Source organism: Sebastes umbrosus, chromosome 24, assembly GCF_015220745.1.
Source record: "Sebastes umbrosus isolate fSebUmb1 chromosome 24, fSebUmb1.pri, whole genome shotgun sequence".
Lineage (NCBI taxonomy): Eukaryota > Metazoa > Chordata > Actinopteri > Perciformes > Sebastidae > Sebastes > Sebastes umbrosus.
The window spans coordinates 10,480,179-10,504,858 of record NC_051292.1 but is presented as its reverse complement, the minus strand read 5'-3'; the positions used below and the strand labels follow the sequence as shown (position 1 = coordinate 10,504,858).

Sequence of the window (24,680 nt, the reverse complement as noted above, 5' to 3'; positions counted from 1 at the left end):
ACTCCATGACCAGGTTAAAAGAACTTAAAAATATTATAAAAAATAAATAATTAATATATTTCAGACAATTAAACAGTGGAAGGCAGCATATTGCATAGCATTACAGTCCATTCAATTCAGGTGTGCTGTGTGTCAATAATGGTATGGAGGTGAGGTGTGGGGTATTTGTGTCCCTCTTTAATGTCCTTTTCCACTTATATTTATGCAGTAGTTATATTTTTGGGTGCTAAATAAGTAGATAAATATAAATAACGAACTAACTAGCTTTAGTAACCTATTGTATCTCCATGCTAAGTCACTGCTTATATGATTCTATAATGAACAATTCTTTGCTATATTGCCTTTTTATATATAAATTAAGTCAAATATTGTAAGAAAATGCATATTAGGCTATAAAGGACATATTGTAAGAAAATAGGCTATAGGAAAAAGAGAGAAGCAGTTCTAGTGTGCTCAATTAAAACTGTGCTGGTTTAGTCTTTTGTTTTGAAGGAGCCAACCGGAACAGGTGTTTGGTTGAATTGCTTCCTCTTTGTCGCTGGTTGGGTATAGATAGTCAGTGCACCTCCTCGCGCCCCACCGGCCCCGTCGGTCGTCTCGAGCGCTGCTGAAGAAGACGCTGAAGCACCGGAGGAGCGCGAGAGGAGGACCACGAGCCGGACCCGGTCTTCTTCTTCTTCTGCCACTTCTTCTCCATCTCTAGTTTCTGGAGTAGTAGAGACAGCAGCACCACAGTCCAGCAGCTTCTCTTTCCATCAGCAAGGTGAGGAAGAGGAAGAGGAGGAGGAGGAGGAGAGGAGGAGAGGAAGAGGAGACAGACAGACAGACAGCAGTATCTTGGCGCATTGGATGGAGCTTATGGATTATTGAGAAGTGGAGGCCGAAACGCGGATGAAATATTCATAAGGACTTTTTTTTAAAGAGGAAAAAACACAGAGTGGGAGCGTGCAGAGATTCACCTGCAGTGATTCACCTGCAGTGATTCACCTGCACACTGACCAGAGACCAGAGGACCAGCTGCTGCTGCTGCTGCTGCTGCTGGAGAGTCTGCATCTGTGTGTGCAGTGTGTCTGAGTGTGTGTGTGTGTGTGTGTGTTTGGAAAGGAGCCCCCCTGCTGCAGTACTTGTCTGCTGGTACAGGGATGCCACCGAGTTGCTGACGGACCCCCGGTATCCGCACCCCCTCCTCCTCTCCTCCTCCTCCTCCTCCTCCTCCTCCCGGACGGACGCATCGACCCCCTGCGATTCCCCACTAATATGCAATGGTTTTTTGTGCAGAAGCCTTCAGCTGCCGCGTACCGCCGACTCCACGCTAGCGCCGCCGCAGCCGCATGCCTGTCCGCCGCTGCCGCTCCTCCTCTCCCCGACGCGCCGCGCGGCAGACGACGCCATTTGAAGAGGAGCGCTTTTCGGGGGCTTTTGACGCCGGCGCGGCGGCCGGGCGGCGGCAGCAGCAGCAGCAGCAGCGACCTCCTCTCCTCCTCCTCCTCCTCCTCCTCCTCCTCCGCCGCTGAGGACCGCTGGCCGCTGGGGCAGCCAGAGGCGGAGAAAAGCGCCGCAGCAGCGGTTGCTCTTTTCCTGTGCGACGTCGACGCGGAATACGTGCGGCTGCTGGTCTCCGCGCTTGTGGAGGAACCTGGCGACGAGTTCCTGCTCTTCTTCTTGTCTATGGTGCAGATCGGTTGGCCGAAGCACCGCCGAACTGAGCCCAACAGCTGGCCGGCTCTGCTGGCATGCAAACAGGGGGGCGGATCAGCCCCCATGCGGTGGGTGAATTTTAGGCTGCCGCATCCGGAGCGCCTCTCGTCCCCCACCTCCTCCTCCTCCTCTTCCTCCACCTCCTCGGCCAAATCCATGCGGTTTATTTGGAACAACATTTTCAGCAAAGGATCGCATATGCTGCAGTGTCTTTGTGGCAAGAGCCTCAAGAAAAACAAGAACCCAACTGGTGAGTTTTGTAGTGTGTGTGTGTGTGTGTGTGTGTGTGTGTGTGTGTGTGTGTGAGAGTGTGTCTCCCCCTCTCTCTCTCTTTCTGCGTGTGTACGTGCGTGTGTGGGGGTGATGGAGAAAGTCTTTATTATTTCTGTACGTGTGCAGCAGGAGTGTGTGTGTGTGTGTGTGTGTATTCCCTCCCGAGAATGCACTGTTCGACTGCTTGCTGGTGTTTCTCTGCAATCGCAGTTGTGCAGCAAGTGAGTGCACTACAGGGATGGGAGGGGGGGGGGGTGTGATTGGGGGCAGACTGAGAGAGGATGGGGGAGGTTTGGGGGGGTGATAACTTATTAGCACAGAAACTGACTACAGTGTCAGTGCGTGCGTGTGCGTGGCAGAGATGCTGCAGAAAATCAAGTCTAATGCAGTCTGCAGTCCCGTTCAGGCTCCAGTAACCTGCATGATTAAACAGCACATGGCCTTATTTAGACTTCCACTGTGGATATTCGGCAACCGTGGAGCAGGAGGAGTGTGTTTTTCTATAGTGGCTGCAGACATTTCAGTCAAACTGTGCGGACACAAACATCTTCTTCTCAAGAGATCGAAGACTAAATGTGATGCTGTGTTAAGCAGAGCTTCCTGACTTTAAAATGTTTATTCCAACTTTTTCCATTCAGGTGAGCTGTTAATGATGTCCAACGTCACACTTGGTGCACTCACCGGCAACATGTCCATCTTCTAAAGTTGGATTTTGTGTGTAGATAACTTCAAAGATCAGGGCTGGGAAACCTGTCTGTTTCAAGTCCCTTGCTGTGTTCATCAACAGGGTGCAGGGCTGATATAATTAAGAGTGAGATTCAGTTTTAATTCACCAGCGGCTCTTTTGATTCTCTTAGTCATGCTCTCCAGAGGGTACAGGACACATTTAGATTTGACCAAACCAGATAGTTTGCTATGATCTCCACCAGATTTTCTCCTCTGCTGTAGATGAGGGCAGGACAGAGATTGACATTGGCATCACAACAGGAAGTGGACATTGTTGACATTATTGGCATATTGACATTGCATCGAAGAGTTGGCCACAGTGTTTAGAGGGCAACAGCAGGCCCCACAAGGCCAATTGTTGAAGTCAGATGGCTGTCAAGTTATATATGCCAAACTACCCATCATATCCATTTGTTATCTCTGAGCTTGGAACTGTAAGATGCTGTGATTGTGTTGTTTATGTGTTTTAGAGGAAGCCTCACAGCAAATTACATGTACAAAAGGGTACATTACAGTTACATTTACAAAAAGCAATTGGTATTGTTTGTATGACTGGTCCATTAATTGATAAATCAATCAGCAGCAAATAATTAGTTGACAATTCCCTACTTTTTCAAGTGAGGAATATCAAACATTTGCTTGGCCACAACTTCCTAATTAACAGTATTCCCTACCATTGTAATTTGAAAACTTGTAATTTAACTTTGTTAAATTGTGATGGGCCCTTGTCATCCTTTTTATATTTAATGATTAATCAGCCAAGTGACAAACTCATTGAGTCAATAATTATAGTAATGCAGCCCTAATATGACGTCAGCTGTGTATACAGTATACAGTGACCAAGTCCTTACTGTAATCTCAACCAAAATTGTCCTTTTAAAAAAGCTGACAGATGGAATTTGTAGTTATGCATACGCAAATGTGTAGGCACTTATACAAATACTGTAGTTCCATTACTTTTTGTAGTTTATGAACTGATAACATACGTTTTTTTTGTCATATGAACTGAAAGGAGAAGGCATTTTACAGGCAGTCTGCAGCTGGTCGTTATTCTGTCTTGCTCAAGGGCGCTTCACCAGGCCTTGATTAAAGGAACAGTACACCACTATAGACCAGCCAAAGGGCCAGTAGAAAGTGGCCCATTTATAAGCAAGTTCTAATTTAGACATCTGTTACTGGGATGTTTTTCTCCTCTTGTTTGAACTTTGACCCAACAAAGCTATAGTTTGTTAAGCTCCCAACAACCTTAAATTGGTTGGATGGAAACGCGTCACTGTCTTGTTGTTGAATGTCTGTATGTCCTTTGCATATTTTGAGAACCGTTCATCCGATTTTCTTCACACTTGGCGGGTGTATTGCTGGGGACCCAAGGGAGTGCAGTGTTGAATGTGGTGCAATTTGGCCAGATGGTGGCGCTATAACAATAAACCTCACGTTTTTTTCATGGCATTTTGAATTGTGTCCAAAATCTGTTTTTCGCTGCTCCTCCTTCAAATTTTGAGCAGTCGTCACCAAATTTGGTACAGAACATCTCTGGAGCAAACAAGAAAAAGTTACTTTTTTGTATTGTTAATGTCCCAGACAGTTTTGCTATAGCTGACCCTCAAAGTTAGCTCAAATGCTGTGGGCAGGGCTTATATCACAAAAAATGTCACATCTCCTGAACGCTGTATGCTATTGGGACCACATTTGGTGGACATGTGTAGATAGAATGTCTGAGTGACCATGACAAATTTGGTGCCATGCGGTCATTAGGTGGCGCTGTAGCAGCGTCATCTAATTATAAAGGATGAATCTCTGTCTGTCTGTCTGTGTTTGTATGTACCGAATGGGCACTGCACTAGTTTGGGCAAAGGATCGGAGGCCTGGGACGCCTGCCAATCAAGCAAACACACACCAAACAGAATCATTTTTTAACCTTTTTGTAATATCTCCTAAATGAAACCAATTTTCTCTAGTCTGAGAGTGTTCTCTGAGCCATGATGTTGTTGTTTAGAGTGCTGTATAAGTGGAAAGAGTTGGGACAAAGCATATAAAGAGTTAAGTGAAAACTCTGCCCTGCTACCAGGCACTCTATGATGCACCAACAAGCCTATTTACTCAGAGCTTAATGTAAAATTGTCATTATGTGGGCACTTGAATGTTCCCCCTAGTCCTTTGCTGCATTTCTCTATACATTAACGTCGCTCTACGGTGGCATTGAGTAAATATCTGCGTAACCACAGACAGTCAGCACTGAAAAGTGATGAGATGAGGTCAACAAAACATTAGTGCTGTGTCTTCTCTTTGTCCCCGAGTGTTTAACAGTCAGTTGTTAGAGTGATTTCAAAGCACCATCCCTGCGGTTTGGAGCTGATGTGTAAAAAGGACAAACGCATAGTAAATCAAATCTATATAAACAGTGCAGCATGGTGTATGTCAGCTTTGGCCATTGTGGTGACTGTCTGGGGGCTATTAAGAGCCAAATTGCACCCATGCTTGCAGGAGACTGCAGTTAGTGGCAGACAAATAAGACTACAACCTCATAGAAACAGATGTATAAGAGAAATTACTTGTAGTTTAAGTTTTAAATAGAGCACAAAGTATTAGGTCTAATCTGTGACATTTTCTTATACATGTCAGTTACAATGTCAGTTTCCTCCTCATCATTGACTGATATAATAATGATTCAATGTATAAACCGTGTATGAAAGGATGGTAGGTCTTTCTTGAGAAACATATTTTGTACTTTATCAATGAACATTTCAAGAAAAAAGTCACATGTCGTGCCGTGTGTGATCGACAAGTAATCTCTGGGAAAACACAAGAGCAGCAAGGCTTAAGCGCCAAACATAAACCTCTAATCTTGCAGATTAAAGGTGAAAACAAACAGTATTGATGTGTTGGCACAGGTGAGAGGATTAATTTGCTACACAGAACTGAACGGTTGTACTAAGTGCAACATTTTCTTTTCACCGCCTGCCAACACTACACTGCCTGCAATTTATAAAGAGTGTGTCACATGACTGTTTTTTTTGTGGTGTCCTCTGGGCTCTGTGTTTCCGCTTTCGTTCCTTTATATATTGTGCTCCTCTCCGCTTATTTGATGGATTGGCTCGAAGCTTAGGATTTATGAGAGAACGTGTGCGCTCCTGTGATACATAAACAGGAATATTAACCTTATTACTCATAGTTACCCTGCAGTTTCAAACTCCCTCTTTGGGTATGGGACGTCATTAAATGGACAGACTCTGAGTTGCAATTTGTTTTCAGTATACTGAAAACAAAATCAAGTATAATATTACTGCAAAATATTATACTACATGTGTGAAACTTCATTCTTGACCTAGGAAACTGTATGATACAATAATCTTAACTCTGTTTCAAATGTTTTATTTTGAAGTATAATTTTTCTGAGACAGCAAAACATAGTATTGCCATGCTTCCTTTCCATATAAACATATAAGCAAACATAATGTCAAAAGACACAAGAACACTCTTAAAAAAAAAAAAAAAAAAAATGAATAAATAATAGTAAAATAAAAAAAGGAAATACTTAAATACTGAGTGATGAAATTAGAAATAAACTAATAATAAAACAATAATAATAACAAATGAAAAACAGTGCTAATAATCGTGACAACAATAAAAACAATAACTCAAGGTTTACTTTCTAGCTTTTTCTGGAGCTTTCAACCACATCTCATGTTCTCCACTGGTGGATGGAGTTGGCTCAGTTCATGATAATTTGGTTCCTTGATATGATGATACGTGAGCCAACCCCACCTGCTGATGAAGACCATGAGATCTGGTTGAGAGCGTCTGAGGAAGCTAGAAGGTGGACCTTGAGTTAAGATTTCTTTTGTCGATTGAGTAATTTGTTGAACCAGTGAAAGTCTGTTTATGACAGGTTTGATATTCCATTGAATGGTTAAGCTACTATTCAAGTAAAAAAACATTTACTTCTTAACTTGCTTTAGGTTTTTGGCTGTTTGTGTGATCAAATATTCAAATTTGAGACATTGCATTGGAATAGTGAACTTGTAGTGATCACTTTTCATGTGTTTTTTCTACATTTTATAAACTAAATTACTCAAAAAAGGAATAGATGGGTGCCACTAGTCATATATCCTTGCATTTATCTAATTCTCTGCACCAATGAGGCAAATGACTGCATTTATTTGAAGTCTTTATATCATGTTGAATTGATTGCGACTGGCTCATTGTTTATTTTCTGGTGTAATGCCAACGGTAGTGATGCTGTGTAGATCGATTGCAAACAGGAGCTCAGATACTTGGCTTGTGCATATGTCGTTTTGTCATGCGAGGCGCTTAGCTAATGAATATCACCCACCCACCCACTCACACACACAGTGGGAATGCAAAGAAGAACGGCAGTACGTACCGTACACGAGCACTTTCCCACCGGCATCCAGCAGCCAGCCTCATAGATTTATAGCAGCCAGCTCCATTTAGCTGTCACTTTCTCTTTTAATTAAAGAAAACAATCTGTATGAGCTCTCCCTTGGAGTTTTAGTGTGTATGTGTGTGTGTTCATGCGTAATACACGGAGCAGTTGGTGGTGAAATATGGACCTGCTGCGGATGGGGAGGAGGCAGCGTTTCGCTGACTCAAGATTTGTTGCCGTTTTTCCTCTGAATTGCACTATTTAGTGAAAGTCCACTGGGAAGACAGAAGTACAGCTTTGTTTAGTGTGTATGGATGTTTGTGTGCATCAGTATGTATGTGAGCGATTCAATAAGAAGCAAGCTAAACGTTTCAGTTTCTTTCTTACAGTTTTTATACTGTACATCAAAGTTGACTTTTACTTAAAATCTGTGTTATTATGATAAAATGGATTTCAATTCAGATTCAGATTAGATGTTTACTGCAGCTGTTTCTTTCTTTACATTCTTCTCCATTCCTCCTTGGTAATATTAAACTGGTTCACTGTCAAAAGGCACTGAAAATATTTTGTTGTGTGCTCTAGATGCATTTTTTGTGAACAATTATAGCATTGTTAACAAATTAGCGTTAACTTTGGTGAGAAATATATTGGCTTTCCTGTAGCTGCTTTACAATAAAAGCCACCCTATTCTCCGGTTAAACACTTTGTGTTCTATTTGCTCGTTTTGGACGAATTCTTTAGTCGATTTGTCGATTTTTATGCTTTTTTTTCATGCTGAATGACTTAGTTCCAAGAAACTTTTATGTGATTCTTTGTGGAGAAACTAAGTTTTACAGATCTGTTGATTAAACCAACTAATCGATTAGTTGACTAAAAAATTCTTTGGTCAAGAACAGCCGTACAGTTTGCATTAGCTGTAACAAATTCAACTCAGTTACAGCTGTAGGAGAGCGATCAATTAACAGGGATGCTTTCATCAATTAGAATTATCAGCATCAAAAAATGGCATAAATTGCTTAAAAAATGGGGTTTGATGTAATTAAATCAAAAGATTATAACTTTAAAGATAAGATAACCACAGACAGATTCATCTTAAGTTCAACCATGACATAATAAAAACTCACTTTTCTGTAAACTAAGTCAGGTCCCACTGCGACGGAGCATCTTCTGTTAGAAACAGCTGAAACTGTGTGAATGGAGGTCCAGTGTCGTAAATGGGACTCCGCCTGTTTCCTCCAGATGAACCAGCATCAGTGTCATTCATTGTTAAAGGGAATGAGGCCCAGTGTTACTCAATGTCCCATATGACGTGACCCAGATAGAGACATTCACCCTTTATAGCACGCGTAGGCGTGCCATGCTCACCTTCTCTGGAGAGTTGCCATTAAGGCATCCTACTTTATATTTTATTTAAACACTGGAGTATAGCAGTGGGGTTCGTGCCAACTCGGATCTGTCTCTGCAAGTGAAAGGCACACGCATATACACATGCATACGCTGCACATTTATGTTTAAATATATATCTTATTTAAATTTAAATCGTGAATATCTTTGGATCCATGTCCTATTTTCTTCAAGCTTGCAGCAAAGTGAATTTGTGTGTCTCTCTGTTTCTGTTTCTCAGTTGCGTGCTTGTCCAAAAAAGTGATGAGTTGACAAAATAGTGACAGTCATCGTGATGTGTGTCCTCTGAGGTCACATGGAGGGTTTTTCTGTGCAGTATACGCTCCCTGTAAGTGTGTGTATGTGTGTGTGTGTGTGAGTGATCTCATTAGTTCATGGCCTCATTGTCCAAAACACACTGAGTCTGCAGAAAAAAAGCATTCTGACTTTGCTGCTCTGACCTGCTTTCGTCTGAACTCTCATGTACGTCACACTTCACACACTCACAAGCTGTCAGCTAATCACACCCGTCACACACACATACAGTGCAGCAGTCACACAGGTCATTTATATAATCAGACTGGAACAAACTCAACTTTCTTATGTGATAGTCGTAGCTTCTTTTCATGTCTTATACACAATTTAGTACAGTTACAATATCAAATGTGCTGTTAAAGATAAAGTTAGTGGCTAGCTGGTGAACATAGTGGAACATTTAGCAGCATAACAGCCAGATATTTCCCTCAGGAGTTGGTGGAGACTGTTTGTACTAACTCTATGCTCCATATAGTACTTCAGTGTAGTGTTGACACAACTTGGGGAGCTGTCATGTCGTCCGCCTTTATATACAGTCTGTGGACAGTTACTTTTTTGATTTTCAATGTATTTTTCAATGCTGTGGGCACATTGTGATCTGCTCATTGACATCTCTATTCAACACAAGCTGGTTTATTTAAAGTTCAACTTGCATAAATCTCTTAAATGACTCAAATTTCATTCCTCCCCTTATATTTCTTTACACATCTCTGCTACATGTTTAGCCATCTACCAAATTGTTGCATTTCTGAAATGACAATATTTAGTTTATTTAGTTAGTTTTATTGAAGGGTGTCATTTGAATAAACGTATGAGACTGTTGCTCTGCTGATTACAGTGTGAAACAGTATAATTTTCCAAACGAAACAATGATTAAAAGTGGAAAGGTGAATATGAGAATGTGTGTGTGTTTGGACGGCTCTCGCTCCAGGATTCTGTCAAGAGAGAGTGAGCGCTGAGTGTTATTTTTCCAAGTGCACTTAAAAAGCAGCAGGGCATCAAAGGCTCCACTAAGAAGTGTTTTCGCAGACTGAATGATAAGAAGCAGAGAAACACTTGACAACAACTCAGTCTCTCCCTCTGACTTGCTGCATAAAATCTGTTTAATTGGATAGGCTGGTAAAAAGGAAAAAGTCTGTTTTCATTTTACAGATACATATCCAATAGCCTACTTTTTCCTCCTTTTTTTATCTTATCTTTTTATTTATTTATTTTATTTTTATCATGATTGTGTGTTCTTTTTTTTATTTTCACTTTGTTTTATTTTTCTTGTCTTTTTTGTGTACATAATAGTAGTCACTGGATATATCATACAGTTTATAAAAATCATAATAAAGTAAAAAAAAATGAATGAATAATAATAATAATTGGCTAGTGATATTCTTTTCTTTGACAAAATAAAATAATAAAACTTAAGGTGCACTTAGAGCTTTTCCCAGAGCTTTCACCCATATCACACAGATGTTGTAAGCTCAATAGCTGTCATCCACAGTACTTTGGCCTTCAGTTAAGCATGAAAAAGCAGTTAATCGTTCAAAAGAAAACATAACTAAGCGGCTTACATGATGAGTTCCCCCTCTGTAGCTTTTTCTTAGCACCTCGTCTCTTTATCTCTGTTCGCCACTTCTTCCCTTTGTGCTACCTCTCTCTCACACACACTTGAGCTGACTTCCCTTGTCTGCGTTAACCTTTCGCTTGATGACAGCCCTGCATGACATAATCGCCATATCTGTCCTACTCACTATTTGTGTGTGTCGCCGACGTGTGTGTCCTCGTCTGAGGCCGCGTTGGGGGACTCCGGGCGATTTACAAAATGAGTTTTCAGTGGAGTCCAATGGGCTGCTGTCTACAGGTGTGTTAGCCATGGACTATGAGTTTATACTGAAGATAGCAGAGAGGAGACTAAAAGCTGCTTTGGGCAGATGTGATCCAGGTAAGATACTCTTTACACTGGCAACAGCTGTGTACATCTGTCCTGAGAGAGAGACTTAAGAGGAGAATAGAGAGAGAGAGAGAGAGAGCAGGATAATGACATATACTGCCACTTACTTTACCTCTAAAGAGAATCACTAAAAAGGAAAAGGACTTTATAGCAATGCAGTCATTGAAATATACAGTTTAAGGTATCAACTGTGGTGGTTTATTTACTTAACTACACTTTTATTTGGCTTCATCATGATTTAAACTCACCTATTTTATGATCTCTGCAACTTTTCAAAAATGTACTTACAATTAATTTGTCAGTTTCTGATAAACATGGCTAATGGGACATAGAACTTACTTAGAATTACTTTTTAGAATTTAAATTATATGGTAGGTTAAAATATTTTCATAGGGTGTTTGGGTGTAAGACAAAAGAGCCTGAAAAAGACCAAGAATACCACAGATATGACTGACATTAGAGCTGCAATGATGAATCGATTAGTTGTCAACTTATTAAATTAATCACCAACTATTTTTATAATTGATTAATTGGTTTGAGTCATTTTGTTAAGAAAAAAAAAAGTCTAAATTCTCTGATTCCAGCTTCTTAAATGTGAATATTTTATGGTTTCTTTACTCCTCTATGACAGTAGACTGAATATCTTTGAGTTATGGACAAAACAAGACCTTTGAGGACGGCATCTTGGGCTTTGGGAAACACTGATTGACATTTTTTACCATTTTCTGACATTTTATAGACAATCGGTTAATTGAGAAAATAATCGACAGTTTAAAACACATTTTAATCAACAATGGAAATAATCACTAGTTGCAGCCCTAACTGCCAGGTTTGGGACGGGCAAAAATGATCCTACAGATAATCCTATCCAGATCGGATTAAGGGTACTTTCAGGGATAGTGTCAGTTCACGATCACTAAGATTCCTGAGCCCAACACAGTTCTTATACAGCTTATACAACAGTAGTTGATCAGGCGTCACCCTTTAGCCTCTGTCAGGAGGACTCAGTGTGTGTGTGTTGGTCAGATGAGGTCATGACGCCCGCCACTAAAGCTTCTCATCTGTTGCTTCTTAAAGACATTTTTTGGTCCACGCTCTCATGTGAGTCACGTGACTGAATTGCCTTTCCATAAACGTATGTGCCAGTCAGTAGTTTTTTCCACAAACTCCTTAAGATTCTCTACTTTAAACTATTACACTTGGAATAGTTTAAAGTACTCAAAAAAAGCTGTGATGGTGAATTAAACACGAGGTGGCAAACACCCCCACGAATACTGTCCCACATGAGTCACTGTACAGTAGGAGGTTGTTCACTGGGCGAGCAAATTCTTTTAATCAGAGAGCACGTTGACCAACACGCACCACCAGCTCGAGAGAAAAGTTAGGTATTAGCCAATATGATAAAACTGCACCAGGCCTGCTGATTTCTAAAGCTGTATTATTTTTTATTTTTCCTCATTATCATCACATGTTAAGACCTAAGCCCCAAGCTCACTATTATAACTTTTCTAAAAGGGCAGTAGAAAGTAAATTCATTGAAGCTGTCTTGGAGGAATTAGCCACAAAGGCAAAAAGAGATCTAAAAGGCGTCACCTCTGATAAAAAAAATGCTTTTCATATTGTGTTTTGATGGTTTACGCCAGTAATTGATACTCTCTGATAAACTCTGCTTTTGTGAAATGAGAATATTGGGGAGCAATTTCACGCCTTTTTGTCAAATCTTAAATGAATTGTAACGCCAACACTCTTGTCATCTCGAATCCATTATCCTGTTCTCTCTAAGGCCTCATGGACGCAGCTGTGTAATGCTTATAGAATCAGTGTTTTCAAAGTCCAGGGTGGGCGTAATGTATTTATGCACTTGTACCTGTGAGAAGTGCTGCTCTTAGATCTGTATTGTGGCACAATTTGGATTAGATGCAGTGTTATGTTAGCCTCTCGGTCTGAAAGAGATCCTCACATTTACTGAGCCGCTGAAGTGTTGACATAGTCACTGAGAGGGATTACAGTACACACATGCACACATACTGTATACAAGGTGCCTTTAATGCAGCGATGTGGGGGAAACAGATTAGTCAGGGAATTTAGCCTTTATACCCTACCTATTGTCATGCCACACTATTGAACTTAAAGAAAGAATGAAAAGGGACAGATCTGCTGTATCACCTCAGATTTTGAGTTCGTAAAGCTAGTTTTATTGTAGTCTATGTTACTGGATTTGTTAGCCTTTTGAGTTTTGAGCCAGAAATCACGACTGACCACGACAATAGAAAGCTCCTTTTCCAAAAATCCACACCCTCGTTGCCGGTTATCCTCCTCCTCTATCCAACTGTGGACTCTTCTCCACAGAGCGGTGTGAGGAATAACATATTTTTTCAGAACAAAATAGCTGAAATTAGGCATTATTTTACTCAGACTATAGCTGACTGGGACTGCCGCCGAGAGAGATAAGCTTTCTTCTCGCCCAGCGTGTGCGCGACCGTGGGTGGCTCTAAAAACATTGTGCTTTGTCGAGTCTTGAATGCTTAACAAAGTTTTATCTCTTGTCACATTATCTACCTACGCTCTCTGTTCCTGTTATTCAAAGTTAATTTAGTGCCTTATTCAGTCCGCCGGCCATGCATGGAGCCTTTGAAAGTACTCATATTGTCACTGTTTTTCATGCTGTAACTAGCAAAAACAAAAACTTGTGTTAAAAATGTTTTAATCTGTAACACCAAGGGGATTAAAAAGCAACTCAAGTGCACAGTCTTTTGTATGATGCCAAAGTGTTGTGACAGAATTGCCAACACAATCAAACAATGACCCTCCCGAGACGTTGACTGACTCGTTATACAGAGAGGCCGGCAGTGGTGTCAACATGCAGAGAAGCATTACTCATTAAAGGACCAGTACACTGAACTCCGTGCTGCTGGCAGAGGAGCAGTGGGCTGGGAGTTGTGGTTGAGCTGAGATTGAAGGAGTGCAGCTGCTGGGGGAAACCATTTAATTCTAAGTGCTTTCTGACCCAGATCACTGCACTACACTCACACACACAACCCCAAGCGGAAGAGAGAGTAAATGAATTCCTATTGACAGATGCATTATATTCCCCACAGTCAGTACAGTACTATCAATCTCCAGCACTACACTGTATTAAAGTGATTGCACACATCACATGGGAGACCACTGTTAATATCCTGCTGTATCATGATGATCAGTTCCTAAAAGTAATTAAATATTGTATGTGTGTATCTATTGAAACAGACATAGCCCTGTATTACTGATGACTTAGGGGGCTGTTATAAATTGCAAGGAGGCACATAAAATAAAATTCATTGATATAACCATGCAATGCTAAATAACAAGAACATAAGGATACTCTTTAAAAAAATCAAAGAATACATTTATTTAAGAACGGGATTGGTCTCTCTTTACAACCACAAAAAAAGCAAGGCGGCTAAGAAACCGAACTAAGTGACGTGTTCTCTCTGTCCATCGATTTCCTCCGCTCTGTTTCAGTACTACGGACAGCGCCGCACATATGTTCCCCCGGGCCCCTAAACACAACAAACAGCGCTGTCCATGGTTCTGAAACAACAGCTTAACGATAGTCACATATATCTTGCCTAAGTTTCGAGAAAAAACACAGATACGATTCAGCCTTTTATTCATAAAAATACTATATCAGACTCCAAAAGTTATCTGGGCCCCACTTCCGTAGTCCATGGTGATGGCACACACTCTCCAAGTAGTAATTGAATACAGGTGAAAACTGCAGTCTCAGTCCCAGTCATGATGTGTTTGGATAACAGAGAGGAGATGACGTGGTATCATGGCAGTCTGCTTGACTGACTGTGCTGCATGATCTATGTAAAGAGAATGAGTAAGCATGACATAACATGAGCTTTTCATACACTGCTCACAGTAAATAATCCCTTTTGTATTTTATGGCTTTGAATTAGTTGACTTTCCTTATGTTATCTTTTAGATTAATTTATGTAAATAGATGTTTACCCCCTTTTTCTAAAGATTCTCACCCTTCAACTTCACAGGACTGCTCATTAAATACTCAAAATTAACACTCAAACTTCAGTTATAATGTCACAAAAGAAAAAAAAAAAGTAATTGTAAACGCACATGTTTTAACATTTGTAAAACGACATAACCCAACTTAACTGTAGTCTAACACATGCACATGTTTTCTGATTAAACAGTAGAGCTGTTAACTCTGCTTCAGACTGCTCCACCACATTTTCACATCATACAAACATGTTTTCAAGCTCTCCTCCACCTCCACCCAGCTTTGACTCTCAGCACCTCCATAATTCTAACTTTTGCCTTAAGGAGTTCTCCCTTCAGTCTCTGTAGTTATCTCTCCCCTCTCCCTTTCCCTCCTCTCCCCCTCCTCCCATCTTCCTCTGTAGTTCTGACTTTTTGGGGAAAGATCTGGAGCGATTATGTAACCACTCTGACGCAGAAGTCTCCTCATTTTTGCGTGGAAAATTGTCACTGATGAGTTGAGCCTCCTGCTATACCTGCTCTAGCAGCTGCTTGTGACCTCTCATCTCTCTGAAAATGGAGGGGAAATGCCTCAAAACAACTGTAAAAAACAGCTGTAAGAATGCTTCATACAGTCTTTTTACAGTTGGTCACTCTGGAGAGAAGGCAGGGCTAACACAAATTGACTTTCACTGTTGTTACTTCACACCTCAAAGCACCAACAACACCAGGAATATTAGAGCAGCACTTCCTGGGGATATCCCTGTGAAATGTCCCTGAGGATCAAAACAGAGAGCTTTTAAAAGAGAGATCAATAGTAATATGTGAGGTGTTTAGAGGACTACGGCCCATGAAGCCCTCTATTACTGTCCAGACACCCTGCTGTTGTGGACAGTCGGAAGTACTTACCCTTGGGGTGTAGACCCATGTGGGGTTGCTTGATATGCAGACAGGAGATCTCTTGATACTGTTTGATATATTCTAAATGAAATAGAGTTCAAATATTCTGCGTGATCTACCTGGATCATCCTCTATTTTTTTACTAAAACTGAATTTAAAACCTTAGCAAACTGACATGACAACCTTCATTACTATATGTCACCAAAATGTGGATTGTAACATGTAAAACTAGTGTAATGGCTGGTTCAGAACCAAACAGGGTTAATGTTGGTCACAGAAGATTAACTCTGATTTTTGCAAAAGTTTGCCAATAAGAGTCTAGAAACCCTAGCACTCGAGACCGCTGAGTCTGACACACCCTTGTATTCCTGGGATCAACAGTTTGATTTGACATCTAATAATGGCTCTGAATAAATCCTGCAGTGTGTGAGAAGGACGTAGGGTGTAAATAGGCAATCTGAGCTGAGGTTACTGTGAGCTGGTCTAAGTGTTTTAGGGAGTAAAACAAGCCACTTGTTGCACTTAATGCAACTATAATATGGCAACCAAAGTAGGGGAAAGTAGAAGTATGCCAGCCAAAACTTAAGTTCTATAAGGTAAAATGGCTCTCATATTTAAAAGGCGTTTTGTCTTTAGTCGTTTTCCAGATAATCAGTTATCTCGTCCTCTGTCTTCTGTTCTCTTGCTTCCTTTCCTTTTGGTTTAGTGTCAAGTTTTACTTTAAAAAACCTTTATACATAGGTAAGTTTTGCTGTGCAGTGCTCTCTTTATGTAGGAAAGCCCTGTTTACACTCAGTTACACACATTCACACCTGGAAGCTTAAATTTTCATTTAAGTCAAAATTGCATTGCAGCATCTCGGTCCCACAGTGAGGCTAAGTTCTGGTCCTCATATTGAACCCCATAAACCTTTAAAGCAAAACTATATAGCATTTGAAAGGAAAAATAACACATTCTTCCTCTTTCAAATGAAAAGTTGAATTCATAAGCAATAAAACATAACGTTGCTCAATTCAACTAACTGAGGGGTTACACTGACTATCTGTTATAGCCTTACTTGATCCGGTATGACCAGTATAACTTATGGTAGCTGATGTTACCTAAAGATCGCTGTGTAACTGATACTACTGTGCCAAATTGCCTCTGTTCTTGCACTGCTGTTAAACTTAATAGTCTCACTTTAAACCAATAATGAAACCTCACTTCCATTTAGATACAGGAGGTAATTGGCAGTAAGAAAATACTCTGTAATTATGCACATATACCTTTGTCTGTGGTTGCTAGGTTACAAGGGCACTTGTGGTCAAACTCATTTTCCCCTTTCAGAAAGTTCTACTTATAATAATAAAGTTTACTTTGCCACCCAGACTGACAAACTAGTATGAAAGGAACAAAAAGACAGTATATGTTTCACTGTGTCTATCCCTGTGATACACACACATCCCTGTGAACACCCAGTAGATGTTACATTGTTCACCGGTCTTTGTGCTGCGAGCTAGAGAGGCGTCGGAGGAGATTCAGGATGAGAGAGAAATAGGTATAACACAGAGGAAGAGGGGAGGGGGATTCAAGACACTAGAGGCAGCAGACAGAGATGTAAGGAAAGAGAGAGGAGAGGTGAATGAATAATTCAGTCCCTCCATTCCCTCTCTCCTCCTCCCCGCTGAGTTGGAGATGATGAGACAAGAGGAGAGGAGTGGAGACAAGAGGAGAAGAGTAAAGGAAAGAAAAGGAGAGGACAAGTTAGAGGAGAGGAGACATGGAAAGGAGATTTAACAAGAAAGGAGATTAGACAAGAGGAGAGGAGAAAAGGAAAGGAGAGGAAAAAGTAGATGAGAGGAGACAAGAAAAGGAGATGAAAGGAAAGGAGAGGGGATGAGATGAGAGAAAAAATGAGAGGAAAGGAAAAGAGATCAGAGGAAACAAGGAGAGGAGACAAGGAACGGAGATGAGAAGGGATGAGATGAGAACAAAAATGAGGGGAGAAGAAAGGAAAGGAGATAAGAGAAAAAATTGAGAGGAAAGGAAAGGATATAAGAGGAAAATTTGAGAGGGAAGGAAAGGAGAAGAGAGGAGGGGAGACCAGGGAGATGAGAGGAAACAACAAGAGGAGAGGAGACAAGGAAAGAAGAGTAGAGAAGGAGATCAGAAGATACAAGGAAAGAAGATGAGAAGGAGATGAGAAGATACAAGGAAAGAAGATGAGAGAGGGGATGAGAGGAGAGGAAGCAAGGAGAGGGGACAAGGAAAGGAGATGAGAGTGGGAATGAGAGGAGAGGAAATGAAAAGAGAGGAGAAGAAACAAGGACAAGAGATAAGGAAAGAAGAGGAGAGAGGGGATGAGAGGAGAGGGGACAAGGAAAGGAGATGAGAGTGGGAATGAGAGGAGAAGAAACAAAGACAGGAGACAAGGAAAGGAGATGAGATGAGAGGAAACAATAGGAGGAGAGGACACAATAAAAGAAGAGTAGCGAAGGAGAGGAGAGGAAACAAGGAGATGAGACAAGGAAAGCAGATGAGATGAGAGGAAACAATAGGAGAAGAGGACACGAGGAAAGGAGATGAGAATGGATGAGATGAGAACAAAAATAGGAGAAGAGGAAAGGAAAGTAGATGAGAGGGGGGATGAGAGCAGAGGAAAGGAGAAGAGGGGAGACAAGAAAAGAAGAGTAGAGATGAGAGAAAACAAGGACAGAAGAGAGGAGGAGGAGGAGAGGAAAGAAGGGAAGGAGAGGAGAGGAAACTGGAGTACATGTCTGCGTTGTATAGATTTCAGCAAGTATGTGAGAGAGAGACACAAAGCCGCAGGAAGTCAGAGCCGCAGTTCGATGAATGTAATTGATGCCAGATGTGCGTGTTGTTCTCTCTGCATTCAGCAGGTGTTCTCTCGCTCCGTTCGGAGATCCACCTGCGTCACTAATCACTCGTTACCTTGGTAACAGTGGATTTCCCCATGTCTGCGCTGCTGTGCGTGTGGGCGGGTGTCTGAGCGTGAATTATGACTCATCCTGCTCGGTGCAGAGTGGCTATCCTCACACTCCTGTCTGGGGAACACCCACCCACATCTGTTACCTCCCTGTCTGTCTCTCCTTCTCCTCTCCTGTCGCTCCATCTCTCGTCTCTCTCTCCATCCATCCTCCCCTCGCTCTCAACTCTTTTCTTTCTCTCTTCTGCTGCCCAGACTTTGCAGATATTTGGCTAAATGTGATGTTTACCTGTTGCTCACTGTGTTTGTTCAGAGCAGGAGGGGAATACGGTAATTAGCATCACCATGATCAAACAAAGAGCGCCACCTACCGAGATGCTGTTTGATAGACAAGCTATCCCCGGCGAAGTCTATCTTTTATTGATGAAATGCAGTATAAATGAAGCCTAAATCCTTGTGGACCATACCTATAACCACTCTCACCAGGTTAATCTGTCATTTAAAGGAATAGTTGAACATTTTGAGAAATAAACGCTTGTTATTTTAAGACAGGGAACAACTGATTTCCCAAAAGTTTGAACTATTCCTCAGCAGTTTGGTGAGCTATTAGGTGTTATAAAGTTATAGAACTGAAGTTAACCTCCAGTACACAAAAGTATGTACTTTTCAAACAAGCAAAAAGTGCTTCACACAAAATTGACAGTGTCATGAGAAAATGTTCCCTGTCTTGGCTCAAGCACAGGCCCTCTATTGTACTGAATATCTATGAGCTTCTTGGTGAACATACAGAAAACAAAGATCATAACCAAACAGTCATCTTCGTCCTCCCACACGCAACATGTTCTCCCAAGGTAGTCGAGCAGTTTTGGTGCCATTACTGCACAATTACTTTTTTTTTTCTTTTTCTCTCGTCGGCGTAGGCAGCGCTCCTTTTGTTGGTGTTTGAGAACAAAGACGGTCTAAATGCTATTGTTTTTGGCTGGTTCATTGGGTTTATTCACATTAGTTTGCTTTGAAGTAAGAACTCTGAAGCCCATAGAGGCTTTAGACACCAATGACAAAACATACTCAGCAACCATTCCTGCCCGTTTTGCTCCAAAATTGCGTGTTGTTTGAAACCTTTTATTTATTTATTTTAAATTTTCATCACAAACAAAAAAAGTAACATCTACAGACAGACTCACAAACATACAAACCCCACATACAAAAAACAAATGTAAAATTAAAAAAATAATTAAAAATAATAATTAAAAAAAAGGTTTCAAACACAATTCTGGAGCAAAACGGGCAGAAATGGTTGCTGTTGTTTGAAACCTTTTTTTAACCAGGTGTCTGTTCCCTAATGGGACACTTATATGCTTCATTTTTGGCCTGATGTCACACCAGAGGGGCATTTGAACCTGCACCTGCAACCTGCACATGAAAGGTCCTATGTTTTCTGTATGAGGAAACTGTTTTCACATAACTGTAAGATCTGTGGCTCCATTGGTCTCTGAACGTTAATATCCCAGGCATAAGTGAACCAAGCAGCTCAGGGCCAGCCTAGCAGACACCGATCTGACATTTTCAGTCCCGATGGCGATACCTGGGCTTTGGGTATCGGCCGATATACAGATCCAATACTATAATTGCTTTCCTAACAAATAAATACACATTTACTGAATTAATCTTTATTATTAGAAGGACCAGCAAATGCAGAAACAAATTGCTCAAAGATTAAGCATGAATTAAAAATTCCAGCATATAATGTATAAAGTATATAAACATATAATTAAATTGAATAGATCGCCGATAACCAATCCAGCTACTTGAGTCAGTATCGGTCCGATATCCCAAATGAGCATAACAGCTATGAGGAATTATTTTTTATCATCACAATTGTTAATGTAATTTTTACAAATTGTCAATAAATCACACGCCAAATAAACCCACCTTAAAATCTCAATTAAACCTGAATAAAAATATTGTTTCCTGTGATATTGCAGTGATCTGTCCATCCCTAGTGGTCATGAAAGCATCTTGAAGACTGATAAAAAAGTTACAGAGCAGTGGCAAGTACAAAGTGAGCAGTGTATGGAATCAAAATGCATTCAAGGATGTAGAAAAGCAGAGTAAAAGAGAGGGAGGTGGATGAGTGCTGTTGTCTTTTACTGCCTGTAGAGGGCGCTGCTGCCTCTGTGCAGACCCAGAGGAACATTGTGCAGACACATGGACATGCAGGGAAGCTTGAAATGGAATAGAAAAAGAATAGCAGTGTGTGTGTTTGTGCATTTTCTTTCATATATATGCACACTATTGCATATTTCAGTTTACTTGCGTGGGTGTTGTCTTGCAAACCGTGTACTATGAAGCAGAAAGATATGGGATGAGCAGAGTTTTTTTTTTATTTTGAGTGGATGGATGTTGGAATAAGTGGATGGAAGAGGGACGAGGCGCGAAGAATTTTTTCTTTTGAAGTTTAAGAGCCGTGTCCCGCCTTCCTCCGACGCTATAAAAAGCAGCAGAGGAGATGAATTTTAATGTAAATGAAGCTTTGATTTATTCATAACTTCTTCTACTTGGACTGACCTGGATAAAACAGCGTACACACACCCTCACTCCTCACACACACACACACGTCTTTCTTTGTTCCCTTTTTATTTCTGCTGTCTGGGAGAGAGAGACAAGCAAGGGCGAAGCAGTTTGTTGCTTCTGTGTGGAAATAGTTGTGTTGTCAGCAACATCGGAGACAAAAGCAGGAAAGCCTGTCGAAAGATTCTGAGTTTACCTGGTGAAATGGGACAAAAGATGAAGATCTAGGGTGACAAACTGCTGCTGTTGCTATGAGTCTTTGACTATAGGCCCAAGCTAAGCAAAGTATATCAGGACAGATATCATAAAAACATAATGGCACTGACATATTTTCAGTTCTCAAAAAGAGCAACATCTGATAAACTCTTGTCTGCATTCAGAACTCCATTTGGTTTTTATAGCGTTTAAGGGGTTTTCAGTCATTCACACTTTTATCTTGTCTGTGCAGGAAGCACCCACGCTGTTATCGTTATGTACCACACACAGTGAACAACCGCTGTGTTATTGATGCACTACTGTTATCAGTAAACTCCTATTGTTGGGCTCATGTTCTTAGACACGCTCTGGTGCCACCTAGCGGGCAAGAGGGAAGACGTGCATCATATTTCTGTGATGCCTTGGGAGAAAACTGTCTGTCTGAGTGTGTGTGCATGTATGTGTCACACACACTCACGCACATACAGAGGTGGAAGAAACACAGTGGTTTCTGAGAGAGAGAGGCTGTTCGCTGTCCATGGTGCTGAAATATTTTTTGCTTAAAGTGTTCTGACCTGCTTTTGACATCACGAAGCCTCAAAAAGCGACATCCGATTATTTTTTAATCGCATCGGCTTCACCCGCTGCACTCAAGTCCTTTTTTTGGATCCCCACGACACGGACAAAAATAGTTGGGAATGAATAGGACTTTCATTTATTCAGAATAGTTTTAAAACCAATCAAGTAACACAGTAAAAGCAGGCTACAAACTACTGGTAATATATTCATTTGACATCTTATTTAATTGTGATATAATTACTTTTATTGTAAGCCTTTTGAATGTATCTTCACTTCAATCTTTATCTGTGACACAGCCTAACACACATATAACAAGCAGTTGTAATATAGAAACAATCTATATTAGTATCAAAAGGCTTTATCCCCTTAGGAAAATGATTGCATATTAAATGACAACCTATTAAACAGTGAGATATCTTATATGCAAAGTTGACATTTGGGACTGACAGTGATGGAAATGGTTCCACTCTTTGGACACTTGAGTGTGATAGTATAGAATATAAATTTCATGCACCCTGCCTTTAAAAAAAAAAAAAAAAAAAAAAAAAAAAATCCCCACGGCCAAAACCGTCCATTATTCATAATAAGGACGGATAGATCGGGAAAAAGGTTTTGGGATTATCTTTTGATATGAGTTTCCCCGCAGAAGAAAGGGAAAATTCATTTCAGCGGTCTTTGTGTCCAGCTGGGTCCAAGCCCATGATTTATTCTGGAGAGATGGCTGACCTACAAAAGACACATTTGTGCTGGCTTGTTGAAATCTTGGCAAAACTTGAATCAGAACTTTTAAAGAAATAATAATACTTTGTTAGACTTTTTTTGTGTCTGGTTGTACATAGTACAGTGAATCATAGCATTCTAGTGCACTTGATTTAATCATTTTTAAACACACAGTACACCTGATACACTGTTAAGAATTTCCCAGTAAAATAACAGTAAAGAGCTGGCAGCAGGGTTGCCTTTATGTTACTGTAAAATTAACATTATTATACTGTCGCTGAAATTTACAGCTTTGTACTGTTAATGAAAAATACAGTTTGAACTGTTTTTTTTTTAATTAATTTCACAGTATTTTACAGTTAATTTACTGTTTAAAGATACGTTATATAGCTGTTTTTCACCTTTCTTTTACATTATATTACTGATTTGTTTTAATGCACTATTTAGGTTTTTACATACATTTTAATAAACATTATTTTTTGCCTAGATGAACAGACTTAGCAGGTTACAGACAGGAATAGTCACACTAAATACAATTAAAGGCACTTGTTAGGAAAAAGGCTATAATAGACTTGTTGACACTTTTCCCAAAATGTGTGTCTCTAGCTGGCTACAAGCACAGAATGCAAACCAGAACAACATGTGAGTGAAGAACAATAAAGCTAATTCACTGATTCTCCAATCATGTACAATGTACAAGCCTCACATGAGCAGATCAGGTCCCAGAATTAAAGAAAATACTGCATGAAACTGTTACTGATGATACTTTAGACAGTTGATCAGTAGTAAAGTGTTTTTTTAAGAATGCATTATAGTTCAGTTAAAAAACGGCCTATGAGCGTAATTTAACAGGTTTTCTTTTGTATTAACAGTAAAGCACTGTTTTTAGCAATAAAAGGTTAATACTGTTGAAATCCTGCTTTAAATTAACAGCAATTGTTTACAGTGTACTGTTCCATCAGGGTGGAAATGTGAGTCAGTCCTGTAGTCTAATCTTACAGCAGGCTTTGACAGGTATAGAGGCACGTGTGCAGCACACAAACCAGACATGTGAGGCAGGTGAGCTCTACACTTTATCAGCCTGTCAATCAGCCCTCATTCAGTCATTCAGAAAGCACTGCTGAATACAGAGCAGGTGATGAGTGGAGCAGGTTGCATCCTTTACTTGTGTCAGTCTAAAATAACATTAATATGATAGGGATGCAAAATGTTCACAATTTTGCTTCACAATTCAAATGCTCCGTTTGGTAAAGTAGCCTAATAATGAAGGACACACACACACACACACACACACACACACACACAGAAACACGCACACACACACACACAGAGAGACAGACAGACAGACACACGTTGTGAGGATGACAGGTTGTTTTTGGGAGCGCGTGTGTGACCGCTTGCTCGGCGCGTGGCTCCAGTGTGGTTCCAGAGAGCGCTCGCGCTTTCACCAAACGTCAAGTCACCCATAACGACAACCACGTGGGACATCCGGTCATTACTTTCAAAATAAATATATAATTGGTTAATTGATACTGTATAAGTTTGAAACACATTAAGTCAATTTGTTTCATGTAATGTTCCCTGTAGACTTTAAAAATAAAAAAAAAAAACACATTTAAAGAAGTTCCACAATAGCTTATAACAGGAAACTAAAGGTCAAATCTTAAATAAAAACAGGCACATTATAAAAGAGGAAACACAAGATGAAGCTGTGATACTAAAAGAGATATTTAGCATGTAGCAGCCACTGATAAAATTATATTTAAAAGGAAGTATGAATCATATTTATCTGATTTGCATTAAAAAAGGTATGTTTTTTTTATAAGGTTATTAATTTTTTTTTGGTGAACAACTTTTTATTAGTTCATGTTGACAGAAAAGAACATATACAGATGTAGTTCCAAAGCAATTCAACTTAAATTGATTCATGGTATATTGTGCATGTACATAATACCTAGCGTACAAATAATGATATGGAAACATGCATATTGATACACCTTAACATAAACGGATAACCGGCCGGTGGAGGAATGCACAGCGTGAGGTGTCTGTAAGGCAACTGGGGCGTAGACGGCACACTGTTA

General features: G+C 40.4%; 1 protein-coding gene across 1 annotated transcript in view; it reads left to right on the top strand.

Moving 5' to 3' along the window:
- Nucleotides 1-153: 153 nt before the first annotated feature.
- Nucleotides 154-24,680, top strand: part of LOC119484027 — a 40,350-nt gene continuing 15,823 nt past the window's right edge. Inside the window, exon 1 of the mRNA XM_037762585.1 lies at nt 154-1,948. Within this exon, the coding sequence (XP_037618513.1) occupies nt 1,258-1,948 (691 nt within the window). The 5' untranslated portion in view covers nt 154-1,257. The remainder of the gene's footprint in view (nt 1,949-24,680) is intronic.